A 20,203-nucleotide genomic window follows, 5' to 3' on the forward strand; every position below is an offset into this window, starting at 1 on the left:
CCTGAAAAGTCCAGTGCAGAACTTTCCTTTGATGCATGTCCCCTTCTTCAGCTTTCTCCAGAGCTGAACAGAAAGTCCAGCTGCCTCTTGAAAAAGCACCTTTAGGACAACCATCACCTGGATGACTGAGAACATCCACAGACACTTTGGGGAGTACTTATTGAGTAAACTTGTTGAGAATTTTAGAAGTTTGGAAAATATCAGGCAGAAGGTGATTACATACAATCAACTTTCTCAGATTTATATGTCCTTCCGAAATGTGTTCAGCACACTCCCTGTCCAGCATTTTTCAAATTTTGCTGATTTCTCAAACTCTATCCACCAGTATGTTGTCAATTATTTCCTAGGAGTAAGATATTATTACTCCTGCAGTTTTTGCATTCTCTCTTGCTATATTTCCCTTTGTATAACAAAACAATGACAGTATTCTCCTAATTATCAGGTACAAACACCCTCATTATAAATACGTTAACTAAGTAGCATAGCCATTCCATTAGCAAATCCCATTTGTATATTAACTCTTCTCCAGTTCTATCAAGAACAATGCAGATCATTCTTCAGAATTCTCGCATTTATTACTTTCTTTTCATCCATTTTTTCCCTCAGATATTAACCTTAGTATACAAATCTCTGAAGTGTCCCACATTCCCTCACCTTGATTTTATTTTAAATCATTTTATTACATTTATTTTTAATTTCATTATCTCTGGTGAAAACTCCTCGTTTATCCCTTTTTCCACAGCCATTATTTATTTCTACCAAAATAAGCCTGCATTTTCTCTTTCTTTCAGTCATCAACCAATTGATTCTTGCTTTTGTAGGCAATAGAATGAACTTTCGGTTGATCCGTTGGGCCTGTTTTTCACTCTCTCTAGGCTCCGGAGGTTTTCCTGAAGTCTGAGGAGGGCAAAAATGACCTCCCATGGTCCTCTGGAAGGCTGAAAATCAGAACTGAGGGCTGCTGAGGGTTGCGGTGCCTGTAAATATGGCTCCGCGTGCCACAGGTTCGCCAACACAGATCTAGATGATGCCAATTCCACCATATTAAACCTAAACTTTACTTTCTCTGCATGAATTCATTGTCATCTCCACAATTATCTTCTTTCTTTTGGATCTGTTGCAACCTTCCCTTTCTCTTATTCTTAAAGACACAAAGCCTGTCTTTTTCTTTATTCCACCTCTAAACTCATACCCCTTCTTATTTATTCCCTTTATATTCATCAGATGGCCCCCAGATGCTGACCTCCACTATTATCCTAGAGTTGGTTTATAAAAGCTTTCATGTTTATTTGTAAAATACAAAAGTACCGTCTAGACTAGAATCTAGAATACCAGCCTTAGATGCATCCATGCCACGTGGTTACATTCTCTGCTTACAGTAGGACTCTATTGGTTGATTTTGAGCAATAGGCCAGAAGCACAACCAAAGTCCAGCTTTATTCAAGCATGTTAATACTCTTTTGTGCAAACACAAATCTTTAATCTAAATAATATCTTACAAGCCAAAAAACTGTTGTCCATATTCCACTAATTAGGAGAGGCATGCAGTGTTTATAGTATTGACATTCATTCAAGAGATAAAGTTTGTAATTTGGATATATTTATTAACTCACATTGGGGTTTAGATGTCAGACCAACTGTTACCTTTTTAATTTTTATTATAAAAGTCAGCCACAAAAGAATGGCTAGGAATTGGAATTACCCTGTTCATGACAATTACGTCGTATTATTTGATTTATAGCATGTTTACAGTATGGAATATATTAGGTAACACAAAGTAGAAGCTTAAGTTTTCCTGGCAGAAGAAATATAACCTTTTGCTATCTTTACTTTATCTCCCACCATACATTTTAGACATTCCAAAAGTATAGAAAAGAGGATTGGTTTGAGCTTTCACAGGCCTGTGTCTTTTGGGATTCATCTAGTGAGCTCCAGGGACACTTTGCATGACTGAGAACAATTTCTTTGTCTTATTTGTAGCAGTAGATCCCATTTAAACTCCTCAGTGTTAGGGAAAGATGCACATTTATGTAGATACATGCAGAATTGAGACATGTATACTGCATATGCTTACTACAATTCAAAATGTCAGGATGCATTTTGGTTGTTAATTAATACTTACTGATACATCCTTGACATGCCATCTTATTCTTGCACCACTCTAGAATTCTTCTGTTGGGACTTTCTGTGTCTTCACTGATACTTTTGAGCAATTAGATCCATAGATATATTAAAAGAAGGCAGAACTGGGCTGCTGGAAAATCCCTTATATTTTCAATCTTCCTTTAGAAATAAATGATAGCTATAGAATAATTGAAATAGGATAGTGATATTTTGTGGAAATGGTAAAAAATTGACATTCGGGATATGACTACACAGAACTTGCAAAAGGGAAGAACCATTTCATCTACTTCCTGAGCTAATTTTAGAGACAAACATGTCAAGCTATCAGAGTGTTCACACTAGAAACATGGTCTGCAGAGATGTTCTTTCCTCCTGATTAAGTATCTACTGTCCTCATGACTTATTGTTAATGACATCTTAAAGCAGTACTTTGTGCTGCATATCAAATAGCATCCTATAACCAAGAAAGATATTAATATTAATGGGACATGTTGCAGAGTAGCTAGTAGACTAGATGCGATATCTCAGATTACCTTAGCATCCATCTAAATTAAAACCCTAATGTTTCATAAGATTATTTATTGGCTTGCTTGATTTGGGGTTTTCTTTTTTCATTTTTGCCTCTGCTAATCCATGTTTCCCAAAACACAATCTAGAGTGCCTGTGAAATTGTGCAGATATCTCTTTTAATTCTCACAAACACTGCCACTTAAAATACCATTGTGTGATAACCATTGATAAGTAAGAGAAAATTAAGCACTTGCTATCTTCTATGAAAACAGCACACTGTTTGTCAACTGATGAATACAACTAGTGACACAGGTTGTCCTACATGACAAAATATTTTTACACATTTGCTGCAGCAGTATTGCTATTTTTGGCATTGCCGAATGCTGTGTCCTGAGGTGGGACAGTTTTAATATACAAATTCCACTGAAGTTAATCTTCTATTATTGATAATACTCTATTGCAGGATTTGTGTGGTCTTTCTTCATCTTACTGATTTGCAATAAAGTTGTACAGTCATCATTATTTTCTTTTTTTCTTTTGATTTGGAATATTTGGATGAATTAGAATTGGATATGGGCTGGCTCTTAGGCTCTTCTAGCTCTCCGCTGAGAATCTGTGGAGAAACTGATTTATTTATGTGTAAGCCTCCCTATTGCATCGTACTTGGTAGAAAGTCACACTATGTTTAGTCAGGCTTGTTTCCTGATAAATATACTTAGAATTGCAGGCTCAGTCAGAGATCAAAGTCCACCGTTCTTTCTTTAGAAAAAATTCACAGAGACATACAAATAAGGGAGATTTCACAGTATGTGCTAAGGGGTTTGTAAGCCTGGCAGGAATGTGTTTTGGCCGACAGTTATCAGAAATAGAGCTTTCGGGATTCACTGCCTATCATGAGGTTGAGTGCTAATATATATATATATATATATATATATATATATATATATATATATATATATATATATATATATATATATATATATATATATATATATATATATATATATATATATATATATATATATATATATATATATATATATATATATATATATATATATATATATATATATATATATATATATATATATATATATATATATATATATATATATATATATATATATATATATATATATATATATATATATATATATATATATATATATATATATATATATATATATATATATATATATATATATATATATATATATATATATATATATATATATATATATATATATATATATATATATATATATATATATATATATATATATGCAATTTATGCTTGCAGGAATTAACACTTTCAACCAGGTAGGAAAAACAGTTAGCATAGACAGAAAGACAATCTCCATTTGAGATTTTGTAATTCAACTTTAATCTTTATTTACTCCATATGATACTCTTGTAAAAATATTTGGATGTTCATTATTCAGTAAAAGACATTGAATGAGCTGCGTAACTGTTAGAAGTGATTCATCTCTGTTTTCACAGTTATTCCAGTCTGATCTTAGCTAAGAATGATAGATTATAGAATATTTTCCTGACAGCTAGAACAATTTTTCCTGACAGAATACTTAATCAGTGGAACAACTTGCCTCCAGAAGTTGTGAATGCTCCAACACTGGAAGTTTTTAAGAAGATTTTGGATAACCATTTGTCTGAAATGGTGTAGGGTTTCCTGCCTGAGTAGGGGGTTGGACTAAAAGACCTCCAAGGTCCCTTCCAACTCTATTATTCTATTTCTAATTAATTTAGGGAAATCTGTATTAATCCACACCAATATCCACAAGTAAATTATTACTTAAAACATTACATTACATTTTTGGGTTGCAAAAAGCTGCCCTAGTTTGATCATTTAGTTTGAAATACTGGGTTCCAGAAGCTTTTCAGATTTCAGCAAAATTATTTCTTGGAAATTCATATGGCTGAATCTAAGCCATTTTGCATTGAAAAGACATATTCCATTATTAAGCTATAGCTTAATTTTATCTCATACCAGTTACAGAGAGGTAGCTAACATAGATTATTTAAATGAGAGTGCACTGAAATTTCACCTTAAAGCGCTTTTCAGCAACTATCTGTCTTGCCTTGTTATATCCCAGTTATCAATGATCACATATAATTAGGCTTTGGACATTATACACTGGTCAAACTATGAAGAGAGTTAGAAGTCAATTAATAACTATCCTGACTAACACCACCATAGAAACAAAGGTATAGGTTTGCAAGTATTATTGATAATTCAACCAAATTTAACTTTTGTGTTACTTCTCAGTCTGCTTGCACAGACTGAATGATATGGCTAATTTATTGTCTTCTGCACTTCTGCTGCTGCCATCTACTGTATTATGGATGGAATTGCATGTACTTAATATGAAGGGGTTAACCTGGCCGATTTATTAGAAAACAAGAAGAAAAGCAGATTTAGCTGTTGTCGTGGGGCCAACAAACATGGTAAAATGTGTGTGTGTGTGTGTGTGTATGTGTGTGTGTGTTTGCAGTGGAACATTTCATTTGAAATGATGAACTTTGAATCCTACTTTTCAAAATCCATACACACATTTAGAAAAACACCTATGCATGAAAACACATGTTTTGCATGGGCATGATTTCCTGCCTGACTGCATGTTTTTGAGAGATTGTTCTGCAGTAGCTTAGAACATTGGAATTTTGTTTGTTGTTCTTAGGAAATATATTAACTGTTCTAGAAAAGCACCTGAGGGTAGAACAAAAAGCAATGGGTGGAAACTAATCAAGGAGAGAAGCAACTTAGAACTGAGGAGAAATTTCCTGACAGTTAGAACAATTCATCAGTGGAAGAGCTTGCCTCCAGAAGTTGTGAATGCCCCAACACTGGAAGTCTTTAAGAAGATGTTGGATAGCCATTTGTCTGAAGTGGTATAGGGTTTCCTGCCAAAGTAGGAGGTTGGACTAGAAGACCTCCAAGGTCCTTTCCAACTCTGTTATTCTATTCTATTCTATTCTATTCTATTCTATTCTATTCTATATACACCCAAACAAGCAAATGAGCAAGATATAAGTACATTATTTTAATTTAAAAGTGATAAAATTATGAATCTTTAAAAAAGCTCTCATCCTATAATGAATTATAGTCTGAAAACTATTCAGTGCATATTATTGCTTTAAATTAATGTTTTAAAATGCTGTATGAAAAACTCTGAGAGTTAAGCCTATACATCTTAAAGTTGCCACAGTTGAAAAACACTGGTTTAATAATTCAGTTATTGCAGATACATGCAGCCATATATGTTTACTGCTTGAACATTTGAAACCAGAAAATGCCATGTTCTAATTAGAACAGGGGTGTCCAAACTTGGGAACTTTAAGACTTGTGGACTTCAACTCCCAGAATTCCCCAGCTGGCTGGCCGGTTGGGGAATTCTGGGAGTTCAAGTCCACAAGTCTTAAAGTTCCCAAGTTTGGACAGCCCTGAATTAGAACTTCTATAATAACCAAATTCTTCCACATAGCTATTGCCCTTTCCATCTGTATCAGACAAACAATAAGTAGTTGGGCAGCAGTTAGTTCTTTCTCTCTGTGGGATGCTCAACTTACAGGATTCTCTTTCAGTACTGCCTATCTCTACATTCATCCTGTGTGTGAATGAAAAGTTTGGCACAACTGCTGAAAACTGACATGATCTAGTAGTTGCAATCCTGAACTTTATCCAGAAAGACCTAGATTCAAGTCCCAATTCATGAAACTCATTGGGTACCTTTAAACCAGTCCTTATTTCGCTGTCTACTCTAAGTTTCCTTATTTAGGGAACTTGGAGGAGACTGTATTAAGAATAGTGCTTTGAACACATAAAATAAAAGGCAGGATATAACTCTAAATATGAATATGAATAATTTATTTTAAAGGTAGAACTGTACTGGTTGCTCCAAAGATAAATTTATGCTATATTTTGTCTCTAAAACAATTAACACAAGCTCTCCTTGTTCTATGAGCATAAGAGTTATGTACTCATTCCAGAATAAAGGGAAATCACATAAATCAGAGGATATTTGAATGGTATAATTAATTACTTGAGAAAGTATCAGAGTTTGGCAGCTGTAGCAACCAGAAAAATCTACATATGCCAGATTATTTCCCTTGCAATTAAATCTAAGGCCCTTTGGTGGATGATAATTACTTTCTTACTCCTTTTGCCAGCATTCTTCACTAACCCTAACCCTGAATCTATTGAAAAGCATATTATATTATTCCACGTAACAGATGGGAAGATAACCTTACTGCAGAAGTAAATTGGAAGGTTACAATTTTGTTATAATTTGGGACAAATGCTTGCTTTAATGGAGGAATCTCCAAAAAATAATTAGGAATGGTTACTTACAATACAATACAATAACAGAGTTAGAAGGGACCTTGGAGGTCTTCTAGTCCAACCTCCTGCCTAGTCAGGAAACCTTATACTGTTTCAGACAGATGACTATCCAACATCTTCTTAAAGACTTCCAGTCTCCACAACTTCTGGAGGCAAGCTGTTCCACTGATTAATTGTTCTAATTGTCAGAAAATTTCTCCTCAGTTCTAAGTTGCTTCTCTCCTTGCTTAGTTTCCACCCATTGCTTCTTGTTCTACCCTCAGGTGCTTTGGAGAATAGTTTGTCTCCCTCTTCTTTGTGGCAACCCCTGAGATATTGGAACACTGCTATCATGTCTCCCCTAGTCCTTCTTTCTATTAAACTAGACATACCCAGTTCCTGCAACCGTTCTTCATATGTTTTAGTCTCCAGTCTCCTAATCATCTTTGTTGCTCTTCTCTGCACTCTTTCTAGAGTCTCCACATCTTTTCTACATCGTGGCGGCCAAAACTGAATGCAGTATTTCAAGTGTGGCCTTACCAAGGCATTATAAAGTGCTATTAACACTTCACGTGATCTTGATTCTATCCCTCTGTTGATGCAGTCTAGAACTGTGTTGGCTTTTTTGGCAGCTGCTGCACACCGCTGGCTCATATTTAAATGGTTGTCCACTAGGACTCCCTTTCACAGTTACTACTGTTGAGCAAGGTACCACCTACTCTGTACCTGTGCATTTCATTTTTGTTGCTTAAATGTAGAACCTTACTCTTTTCACCATTGAATTTCATTTTATTAGATAGTGACCAATGTTCAAGTTTGTCAAGATCCTTCTGTATCTTTAGCCTATCTTCTGGAGTGTTGGCTATTCCTGCCAGCTTCGTGTCATCTGCAAATTTGATGAGTTCCCCATTTATTCCCTCATCCAAATCATTGATGAAGATGTTGAAGAGTACTGGGCCCAAAGCAGAGCCTTGGGGTACCTCCCTCCATGTAGATGCAGTTCCATTGAGGATACACATTGAGTGTGGTTGGTCAGCCAGTTATGAATCCATCTGGTGGTGATGCTGTCCAACCCACATTCTTCTACTTTATCTAGTAGTAGGTTATGGTCTACCTTATCAAATGCCTTACTGAAGTCCAAGTAAACTATATCGACAGCATTCCTCTGGTCCACTAATTTTGTCACATTATCAAAGAATGCAATAAGATTAGTCTGGCATGATCTGTTTTTTACAAACCCATGTTGGCTTTTGGCTATTACTTTGTTTGCTTCTAGATGTTTGCTAATTCGTTGCTTGATTATCTTTTCCAGAATCTTTCCTGGTATTGAGGTCAGGCTGATAGGTCTGTAGTTTCCTGGATCTGTTTTTTTTTTCCTTTTTTGAAGATGCGAACCACATCAGCTCTTTTCCAGTCCTCTGGTAGTTCCCCGGTGCTCCAGGATCTCTGAAAGATATAGTTCAGTGGTTCTGAAATCTCATCTGCCAGTTCCTTCAGAACCCTGGGGTGTAATCCATCCGGTCCTGGTGATTTGAACTCGTCTAGAGTAGACAGGTGCTCACTTACCATTTTCTTCCCTATTTCAACTTGTGTTCCTAATCTGATTTTTGTGGTGCTGTTTTTGATATGTTGGACTGTTTTAACCCTTTGTGTAAAGACAGATGCAAAACATGAGTTAACTAGTTCTGCTTTCTCCCTGTTGCTTGTCACCTTCTTGCCACTTTCTCCCAGCAATGGACCCATTGTTTCCTTAACTTTTTTCTTGTTTTTAACATGTTGGAAGAAGGGTTTTTCATTATTTTTTACTTTTGTGGCAAGCCTTACTTCATTGTGAGCCTTAGCTTTCCTCACTTCATCTTTACATGCTTGGATAATTTGCTGATATTCTGCCTTAGTTATGTCCCCCCCTTTCCACTTTTTATACTTATCTTTTTTGTCTTTCAATTTGTCAGAGAGTTCTTTATGCAGCCATGCTGGTTTCTTTTGGGAGCTGTTATTTTTCTTCTTCATTGGTATTGTGCTAGACTGGGCTTTTGTAATCTCATTTTTCAAAATTTCCCAAGCTTCTTGAGTTGTTTTCCCCTTGAGGATTCTCATCCATGGAATTTTTCCCAAGCTCTCTCTAAGTTTATTGAAATTAGCTGTCTTAAAGTCCAAGACTCTAGTTTCACTTGGTTCTACTACTTGTGTTTGCATAATGTTGAATTCCAATATTGCATGGTCACTTGCCCCCAGGGTTCCTGTGGCCTCAACACTTTCTATCATTTCCTTTCTATTAGTGAGAATCAAGTCCAATATGGTTGATCCCCTTGTTCCCTTCTCTACTTTTTGGGAAACAAAGTTGTCTGCTAGGTTTGTTAGGAACCTGTTGGATCTTCCACTTGGTGCAGAGTTTGTTTCCCAGTTGATGTCAGGGTAGTTAAAATCCCCCATTACTATTGTGGTGTGCTTCCTACATACTTTAGTTAGCTGACTAGCAAAAAGTTCATCTACTTCCTCTGCTTGGTTGGGTGGCCTGTAGTTTAGACCTATGGCAATGTCATTTCCCCCCCCAACCTTTAATATTGACTCAAATGCATTCAAGATAGTTCTCATCATAGTTGTGCTCTATTTCTGTAGAGAGGTAATTATTTCTTATATATAGTGCAACTCCACCTCCTCTTTTATTTGGTCTATTTCTTTTAAATAATGTAAATCCTTCTAGCTGTATGTTCCATTTGTCAGTTTCATCCCACCAAGTTTCTGTAATGGCAATGATATCATATCTGCCCTCTTTTACTTGAATTTCTAATTCGAACTTGTTTAAAATGTTCACAAGGTTTTCAAAGGGCTACATCACAGTCAGATTATATCTTCCCCAGTTGACTGTGAGATATAGAAGTTTCCTCCAGTGTTTTTGCACAAGCTCCTTCTCATTAATTCTGTATGTACGATTATGATAATGTTTCAGAAGACAATTGTAACATGAAAAGGACCAGAGGAAGAGAAATGAAGGAAATGGGTACTTGGTCGGTATACGTTGTATGGAGCACTGAGTTTTCTCCTTCAAGTCTCATGAGTCCAAATATAAACCAGAATTATATTCCTACAGACTTAATCCCAACTTTGTAAGATTTTGGTCCACATATATAATTTTTGAACCATGCTTGCATATATTATGGCCCCTCTGGTTATAAAATATGTCTCTTGACCTTCTTATTCTGTTTGGGATTCAAAAAAGGGGAGGAGTCCTAAATTTGGCAGATCACAGTGTATAAGCTGGCTAGCAGCCTTCAATTTTAGTGATTCATAAATTTTGCACCTTGGACCAAACTGTGAACAATGAGTTTTTAATCTAGCTATTCTTCAAAATATCCACAAGGGCAATTCTTCCAAAAACAATGACATCTGAGGAGATAGTTTACTTTAAACAAGGACCAAGATAATAAAAGCTGTCAGAATTGTCCCTGGCAAAACTTGCTAAGGCATAAAGTAGAAATGCTTTATGCTGTAATTTAAAAGTTAATTTAGTGCTAGCTGCTTTGCCTATCTTTGTGGACAGGCGAGAAAGTGTATTTATATTCTGGATGCTAAAATAATCCTTTCATCTGAATTGACATGTGCACCTATAATAATTATGAGTTGACTTTCAAGAGTTGTATTCGTATATTTGTGCTAGCAATTGAAAATATTTTTGCTTGTGTCAGCCCATACATTCTTAAAGTGATTGCAGGCAATACATTCAGTATCTATCCAGATTATATGCCATGGTCCATCTCTCCTTGTAACTGGAGTTTATACTTGAGGAACATCAGGTCTGTAGGGTAGACCAGTGTCATTGATCCAAGGTTGCTAAAATGAAGAGACATAGAATGTTGTGCGAGCTGAAAGCAGAGGCAAGTCTAACTTCTTATAACCCAGAAGTAAGTCACTGAGAAGAGTTGAGTAAGAAGTTGTTCCAAGTGTTGCAACCATATTTGAAGAATCATAGCTCTCATCATATTAATGCAAGCATTGGGGAAAATGTCATATTGTGGAAAACTGTAAATAGCTTCACTATACCTTGTAGAAGAATAATTTTGCACTATTGATAGTGCCTAGGATAATCAAATTATTTTCTTTTGTGCTTTTCTGCTCATGCGCTAGGATTTTCTTTGCTTAGAATCCTGGATTATGATCTATTTGTACTGTGAGATCCATTCATTCTTTGTGTTGATTCTACTACAGATTATTACAGGAGAGACAATTTCTAAAATAAAAATAATATTTGGGACACTTTAATATGTTTTTTTCAGTAACAAATCTAATTATATTTTCATTCTTTTGCAACAGCAAGCATGCAAGCAAGTGAGACCGAATCAGTGAATACAGAAAATGTGGCTGGTGAAGGAGAGACCACATGCTGTGGAAATTTGTGGTGAGTATATGATGAAACTCTTGAAAGCTTTTAGCCCAACACTCACTGGAGGAATGGATTGACCAAGTTTTCTGAAAGAAAGGTTCACTTTTATTTGATTGTAAGTCTTCACATATCCAATTACATTAATCAGGACTGCTTTATTCATTGCAAATTGTAAGAGAGAGTTCTCTTGAGATTTTTTTTTAAAAAACCAATATGTTTTAAAATAGATCATCATAAGGTAGCAGACTGGGGTTTTTAAAGGCTAGCATTTGTATCCTATTGTATTTAATTTATATAAAACAATTTATAGGATGTCCTAGCTCAGGGTCCCCAGCCTCCAGGCTGTGTCCCACTATTGGGCTGTGACCCATTCAGAATTGGGCCACAGAAGCAGCAGCAAGTGTGCTTGCATCCCCACTTGCATGAGCAGTGGTGAGCACATGCACATGCACTCCATTTGTCTGAATGATGGGCATGTATGTCCGCCCCTCACACGGAAACATCCCCCCCACTGTTCCGCAAAGCTAGAAAGTTTGGGAAACACTGTCTAAGTGGATAGAAATTTCACAGAAATATGAATATTATTACCATGAATTGGTACACATCGGTTAGACCTACCCTAAATTCAGCCCAGTAATAAGCTCATAATAAATATATTACAACTCTGCAACTATGATAGGTTGGCAAGTTTGTGTCATTTAAACTTTGGAAGTTTATGTTAAAATCACTATTCAAAATCCACATTCAGCTCTCTTATCCATTAAACAGTGTTGATAAAATACTCTTCCCTGGCCTATAGTATAGGCGTATTGTGAAGAAGCAGTTTTTCAATCTTATTTTTTTAAAGAGTGCAGTGCCAGATTAGAATTATGATGTTATTTCTATTCCAGTACTGTAGTTTAATTAAAACCTCTTTCTAGATTGTTGAGTAAGAGCTTCAAGGAAAATGTGCATTCATTATTTCAAAAAGGGTATAACTGTAAAACATAGATAATTAGGATAGTGGTTTATTAAGAGCAGTTAAGAAAGGCCATTAATTTACAGTTTATGCTAGTTGAATATGTCCATATCTAACAGACATCCAATATTTAAATAATTCCAATTCAGGTTTCAAGGTGAAATGAGATGTGTACATTCTTGTTTTATATTTTATTTAAAATGTGTTTTCCTTTTCTTTTAGTCAAATTATCTCAAAATCCAAGTTCAGGTCAGTATTCTTTCCCTCTCACTTTCTTGCTATATATCATAATTCTGTGCTGATTATCTATAAATATTATGGGTAAATATGAGTGATTTTTAAGATTGTGTAAGTAAATATAAAAGGACTACATACATCATCACATTTTACTCTTTCCATTGTGCTGTTATAAAATAGCTTTAGCATATGCTTCTTTCTTTTTAAAGAAAGACAGAACTACAAAATAATTATTCTGTGCGACCCTCTTTTCTGAAAAAAATAATAATGAAGGAATGAAGGAAAGTAATTAATTGTTTTCTTGCTCAGTAATTTTTCTACTCCAAATTAATTTCCCAGTTTTGCTCATCACATGATTGACAATATGACTTTCTGAAGACATCTGTGCATTTGAAATTCCTCGGGGTGGGGGGAGGCACAAAGAAGAGAGGTAGCAGAGCCATTTGCAGCGAAATTGGCAAGCAGGAAAAAGATTATACATCTTCAATTTTCCTGCTTGTCCTTGTCAGTGTTGTTTTTCACAAAAAGAAGAGCTCCAGCAGTTTATTGTTACATCAAATTACTTTTAAGATGTAGCTTGGATCAAAGCCATCATCCAATTGATAATGAGGATTTCCTTCGGGCAGAAAAATGCCATCGAGAGCAAGTATCAAATGATGTTATACATGGGGCAGGGGTGTGTGAGTATCCAGAGGAGACAGGAACTGGGGGAACCTCAGCTCCATGCCCTAATTGCATAAGTGATTAACAATATCCTCTTAAGATGCCAACATAAGCCTTAACTTGAAAGTGCTGTGCTGGTTATTTCATTGACAATGGCAATGGGGGAAGACAATTTATGTGTCTCCCGCAAATGCTGCCATTCTGTTTCTCTTTAAGTTTGAGGATAGCAGATGATTAATAACATGATGTGCATAATGCATCTTAAAGAGCAAAAACTCTTGCTGATTAGCTTACTAAGCTGTACACTGTTCATAAAAGTGCACTATATAAAAATAGACACTATCAAGAAATAATCACACTGTTTAGAGAAGGGAATTCTGATTGTCTCTGGAATGCCTGATCCATAAAAATCTTTTTTTTTTTAGTTTAGACATACTTGCTGAAGAATTTGATATGATAGCTGTAGAGGTTGTTGGGGTTTTTTGTTGAGCTTTCTTTTTTTAAATCTTACTATGATTTCAATCCTTGGCTGCTGAGTGGATTATTTTAAGGATTGCTTAATTCTATTATTTTGCAAATAGTTGTTTATATCATAATATCCCATTTCTTATGCACAAAAGGACAGATAAAACAAGGAATCTGCAATAATGGATAACTAAACATAACAAACTTAATAAAATAAATAAATATATCCTCATTAATTTCAAGGAAATTAAGGAATTTTTCCCCAAAATATAGTTTCTCTTAAACTGGCAATCTACAAATATTCAAACAATCTGCTGGTTTATCTGCTGACAAAAAGAAACAAAAAGAGGTGGGAGATGGAAAGAAAACTTTGATTTAACTAGAAGTATTAAAAGTTGAGTGGATTCTGACAGCTAAGCTTATATAATGAGGAAAAAAGCAATGAAAATCCTACAGAGTGCATCTTCATATTGATATGACAAAACTTTATGTTGGAATATATCGTCCAATCAACCTTGGTGAAAAGCTGAAGCTGAACAATGGCATATTTTAAATGAAGTGTCTTTTCTTGATTGGAAACTGTTGTTCCTGTCTTGATGCTTTATATATCATCTGTTTCTTTTCAATCCCTGGCTTGTAGTTTTTCTGCCATTGTTTCCAAATATGGTTTCAAAATCTTGATGCACATTCATTTTTCTTACCAAAAATACAGATCTCTCTGTAGGCACCCACGCGGAGCCATCCCCTCCCTCCCACACTGGTCCGCAAAGCTAGAAAGCTTGGGAAACACTGTCCAAGCTGATAGAAATTGCACAGAAATATGAATATTATTACCACGAATTGGTACCTATTGGTTCAACCTATCCTAAATTCAGCCCGGTAATAAGCTCATAATAAGTGCATTACAACTCTGCAACTTTGATAGGTTGGCAAGTCTGTGTGAGTTAAACTTTGGAAGTTCATGTTAAAATCACTATTCAAAATCTACATTCAGTTCTCTAATCTATTAGATAGTGTTGATAAAATACTCTTCCCTGGCCTAATACAGATCTTACCTCTGTAGGCACTGATTGACATACAGCAGAAACCTAACATATGGAAGATTTGCGTTCAGAATTCTTGCGTTGTAGTGGGAATGGGTATATTTTTCAATATCCTTCATGAAAAGCTCTTGAAAGAAAGCTTTGCTGGACATTTTCATTTGTCTTTTCAACCAGAAGACAATCTACTCAATGTTTGGCAGATACGATTTAGCCTTTTCACTCAACTTACATACAAAACAATTTATATTGCTAAAATAATGTTTTATGAAGAGGTTTTTGTGTGGCAGTTGATAAATGGAATTAATTATACTGTACTTTATAAATATAAAATGAACATTATATACTTCATTTCAAAGGGGCAGCTTGGCATTAACATGTCAAAAACAAGAACCAAATATTATGATTTTCTTTAAAAAAATGCATTCAAGTATTTTATTTTTTATTGATAACATTTCATTAGTAATTTTCTCATTTTCTTTGAGCAAATATTTACAAGTACAATAAAATGCCAGTCATATTTACAATACTGTACATCTTGCTTTATTTCTTAACTTTGTCTTTATTCACATTAAAACCTGAAAAATGCTAAAACAAGCACTAGTTTTTTTTCCTAATACATACATACATACATACATACATCATACATACATACATACAATATGCACTGACATAGATATAATTCTTTTCTTAAAGCTTTCCAAAATTCTGCATTTATTACTCTGTCCAACTTAAACTTTAAAACTTGATCTTAAAATTCAAACTGTCAATATTACTTTAACTGAGCTTCAAATTTGTCCTGATAGGAATTTTTCCCCCTCCCTGGATATATTGATAACAGAAGTAGTTAAACTAAGACTAAAGCTACACTGATAACCAGATACATTTCATCTTCAATTTGAGGCTGGTATTCAAAAGAGCCAACTAAGTGTCCTTATATTTTTGACCATAGCTCCTACAAGTCCCAGCCAATAAGCTCAGTGGCTTATGATGATGAGACTTGCAATCCTAAGTAACTGAAGAACACAAAGCCATTTACTCCTTTACTGATTTCCAAGAGCTATGCTTAATTCAAAGTCCTCCGTGGTTTTGTTCATGGTCAGAGTATGTACTTGATTTTTGCAAACTGTTGCTTTCATTCTGTTGATTTCATTCATGGCCTTAATACATAATGGGGGTGTTTTTGTTTTGTGACAAGAGATATTCCCACCCACTTTAAAGCAAATATTCTTCCAGAAAAAAAGAAATGCTCTATGTTTGGATAAAAGGGGACAGTAAATGGAGACATGTTTCATTTTGCATGATAAAACTTGTACAAAACCTGTGCCCAGCAATCTACAATTCCTTCCATGATTCTTCATTTGCTTTTCCTCTAACCCGATTGCTGAAATTGCAGCTGCCCTTCAAGAGAGGATTAGGCCTCTTGCTTTCCAAATCAATGATCTTATGTAGGCTAGCTCCACCTCAAAGAACCAGCAGGGGCTCTATGAATGCTGTTTGTTGCTGAATCTTGAAAGCCTGCTAGAGATTCTCTTTGCTCCATCTTCAAGATGGGGCTAATTTGAATTTTTTTCTCCTGCTTCCCTCTTTCTCAGAAGTGAATAATCTTTTCTGAAAATCCTAATCCTTTCTCAGTTCTTAAGACCAGGCCTTCTTCCCTTTGCACCTGTCACAGCTGCTTTCTTTTGAATCTAAGTTTCCTAATATTCTGTCCCGCAGTTCCAATTCATCTCTTCTGCTTCTGGGTTCTTAGGGACAAGATTTATTCACAAATGTTTTTTGTCACGGGTATTGTGGTGTCCTGATTCGTATGAACGACTTAATCTCCTTTTAGGTAAATCTAACTATTTAGTGAACTACAGCTGAGCTAGGTCAACAGTCTTGTTTAGCTATCTTGAATCGTTACTTGTTTAACTTGGAATATGAATGGGTGTAGCAATTCCTTACCATGGTAATGCATGTTAAAGCCCATATTCACTCTGTCGCCTTTCAGCAAAGTGAATAGAATTGTCTGAACATTAAGTCTATCTTTAGCTGTGTTTACAGAACTCTCATTTTACTTCTACTGTAAATTCCAGAAGTAATTGTAATATTGATGTAAGGTATTTTTTTTCTGCTTGTTTGAACCATTTTATGTTCTCCAGATTTACAAATATTCACATTCAAAAATCTGTCTGTACTTTGGAAATGGTTACTCCTAAAATCCCTAATTCAACCTAATTCTACCTAAGTCTTCCTGATCACAGTATCAAATTTGCTGACAAATTTGTTGGCGTGGGATAGGGTTACCTCAATAGGGTTGGCGTAGGATAAACGTTGGATAGGGTTACTTCTATTTTACCCAATATTTGGGTAATAAATATTGGGTAGAATAGAGGTAAGGTGGGAAGACTTCTGCCAGAGATTTCAACGCCTAGGATTTCCCTTTATTTCATCAGCTGCCTGAATGATTATTTTTAAATTCAAGGTTGTATTATTGATTTTCCTGTGTCTATTCTATGCCATACTGCATTTGCTATAATTATCACAAATCAGCATGATATTTTTAATTGAAAAATGAAATAAAATGCTATAAATAAAGGAAATTTATATGAAGCTTGAAGGTTAACATTGCTGCTGCTATCCAGATCTCACAGTGTCTGGACTGGCTGTCTTGTAGCTTGTATCTATCTATCTATCTATCTATCTATCTATCTATCTATCTATCTATCTATCTATCTATCTATCATCTATCTATCTATCTATCTATCTATCTACCTACCTACCTACCTACCTACCTACCTACCTACCTACATACATACATACATACATACAAGCAGGTAAAATCTAGAAAACATTTAGAATATTTGACATTTTCAATTGGGTTCCTTCCTTAGTTCAACTAAGCATGAATCAGGTAATAAATGTAACCATTAATTTAACTACTTAACATACTTTTCCTCATTTTTCCTCATACTTTTTATGAGGAAAAAAATCAATACATTTATACACACTCACAGTGTATCTTTAGTCCAAAAAAACATCTGTGTGTGATAGTGAAATTCATCCCTACTCTGGCATATGGAGGATCCCAAATATACAGATGACAAGATTTCTAGTTGAGGATGCGGGAAAGATTTATTTTTTTAAAATGTTCCTCTTCTCCAAACATCTTTATGGAGCTGGCCCAATAAAGGAGTGCAAAATCTGCCCTATATGGATTGGTCAACAGTATGCTTTACAAGGATGTCCTGCTTATAGGCACAGAAATCCAACCAAATCCCGATCCTGACTCCTGCCCTGTATTAAGAACTTACAGATCCTTTTCAGTTACAAACCTTCATTTTCTGTCATCTTAGTTATGGCTACTGGGCATGAGAGTAGGTGTCACGATAGCATCAAAATAATGGGACTATGTTCAAAAGTCAGAATTTGTTGTCTAATTTTATTCTGTATTTTAATGTTTCTGCCTTATGATGCTGTCATTTTAGCCGACGCTGGCGTCGATGGAACCGTTTTAGCCGAAGACGATGCAGAGCAGCTGTAAAATCTGTTTCTTTTTATTGGTTAGTCATTGTCCTGGTCTTCCTAAACACATTAACTATCTCATCTGAGCATTATAATCAGCCTGACTGGCTAACAGAAATACAAGGTAAAATGAAAATATTTGTCTTGTTTCTTATTATAATCAATGAAAAACACTTTCACTTTTCTTTTTCTATATCTTGCATCTAGTCTATGTTGTTCAGTGTTATGGTAAATACCAGTGAGATGACATGAGCCAATGGGGCATAGTAGGTGAGATGCTGGGATGGGAACCGGGAGACATGAAAACTATTTGGGTAACCTTGGGCCAGAAACTCTCTCAGTCCAATGGTTGTTGTGGGAAAATAGGGGATGAGAGAAATATATACTTAATTATGAGTTGTAAAAATATATATGATATAAATCTAATAATAAAAGAAAAAATGGCTTTGGAAGACTATATGAAAGACAGTGAAGAAGATGCACTATAGCTAGTACATCATGAAGGCTTACTGAATACCAGCAAGAACAAATTGGGCTATGAAAAAGACCAAATAAAGAGTAGAAAAGAAAAATGGCAAGACAAAGTATTACATGGCCAATACATATAAAAACTATCAGAAAAAGCAGATAACTACAAGACCTGGCAATGGCTAAGAGCAGCAAAGTAGAAGAAAGAGAAGAGCCAATTCTGACTGATTAAGATGAAGTTTAAGAACAAATGCATACAAAAGCAGAATTGAGAAGATAGCAAATGCTACCTCCGCAAAGAAGCTGAAGAAACAGTGGCCTATCTAGTTAGCTGCTGCAAGAAGATCACAGATCACACAGATTTATTACAAACAACAGCAAGACAAGATAGCAACAATAGTTTATTGGAACACCTGCAAGAAAGAACTGGTGGGATCACAAAATAAACAAAGTAGTAGAAAACAAAGAAGCTAAATTCCTCTGGGACTGTAGAATTCAAACAAACAAGCGTGTGTCACATAACATCCAACAAGGCAGCTCTACTTGAAACAGCATAATCCTATGACAATTCTTTTTAACAGCAACAAACAACAACCTGTGCTTATCTCATGTCCCTGGGAAGGACTTGATAGGTCAATAAAATGCCAAATCCAGTGTAAACATCTGATTGACTATGCAATGAACCAAAATAATAATTGGAGAAAAATGCCAAATCAAGTCTAAACACCTGGTTGACTGAGCAATCAACAACAACAACAATAATAAATAAACATGTGTTACTAATGTAGCAATGAAGAGATCTGCATCATTTTGTAGTGGGGAACCAAAAGCTAGATATAATAGGAAAGCTTTTTTATTAATAATTTGAATTAAGCCTGCTTTGTCCTTAAAATCCTAAGAAATTAGACCATAGCAATTCTGGAGTGGTTTTTTCATCAGCATTATTTTGGAAGCCCTTTTGGGTTGGAGAGAGAAGGACTTACAAAAACCTACATATAGGTGGTAGGTTGTCCACCTTCATAGCTCAACTTAGCCAAATTCTAGTGAACTTTTATTGTAGGTTAATGTCAATTTAATCATAGTCTAATGCACAAGTAGATAAACTTTTCTTCCATAAAGTGAAAAAAATCCTGCCCTATCTTTGCCTCTATGGCCATGGCAGGCAGACTGGAGGCCAAAGAGTGCAATGGTCATTGGACAGAGTTGGTCTGCTAGCAAGGAGACTACTGATAGGCTGCTGCTGCCATCCCGGATGCCCCTGCCACAACTATACCTTTTGACTAGGAGCTTTGCTAAGCCTTGGGTCTGGCAGAGAATGGGCGATCCCCTACTCTTCCCATTCGTAATTTGTACAAAAGCAGGCAGTGTGGCAGACTTGGATCAAAAGCTGTTGTTTGATGACTAGTAGTCTAGTCTAGTCAAGTAGTCTGGTAGTCGACAATTATTATGAGTGCCAAAAAGATTTTTTTGGTCTAGTACAATATTTTTACTGAGTCAGAGTCTGTACCAAGGGA

General features: G+C 35.4%; 1 protein-coding gene across 4 annotated transcripts in view; it reads left to right on the forward strand.

Annotated features, from left to right (window-relative positions):
* Positions 1-20,203, forward strand: part of CACNA1D (calcium voltage-gated channel subunit alpha1 D) — a 253,198-nt gene that overhangs the window by 138,536 nt on the left and 94,459 nt on the right. For all 4 annotated transcript variants that reach the window (XM_081938854.1, XM_081938852.1, XM_081938855.1 and 1 more), the window contains exons 10-12: positions 11,282-11,366; positions 12,532-12,558; positions 18,185-18,345. In XM_081938854.1, the coding sequence (XP_081794980.1) occupies positions 11,282-11,366; positions 12,532-12,558; positions 18,185-18,345 (273 nt within the window). The remainder of the gene's footprint in view (positions 1-11,281; positions 11,367-12,531; positions 12,559-18,184; positions 18,346-20,203) is intronic.

This window comes from Natrix helvetica, assembly GCF_964273705.1.
Source record: "Natrix helvetica genome assembly, chromosome: 1".
Classification (NCBI taxonomy): Eukaryota; Metazoa; Chordata; class Lepidosauria; order Squamata; family Natricidae; genus Natrix; species Natrix helvetica.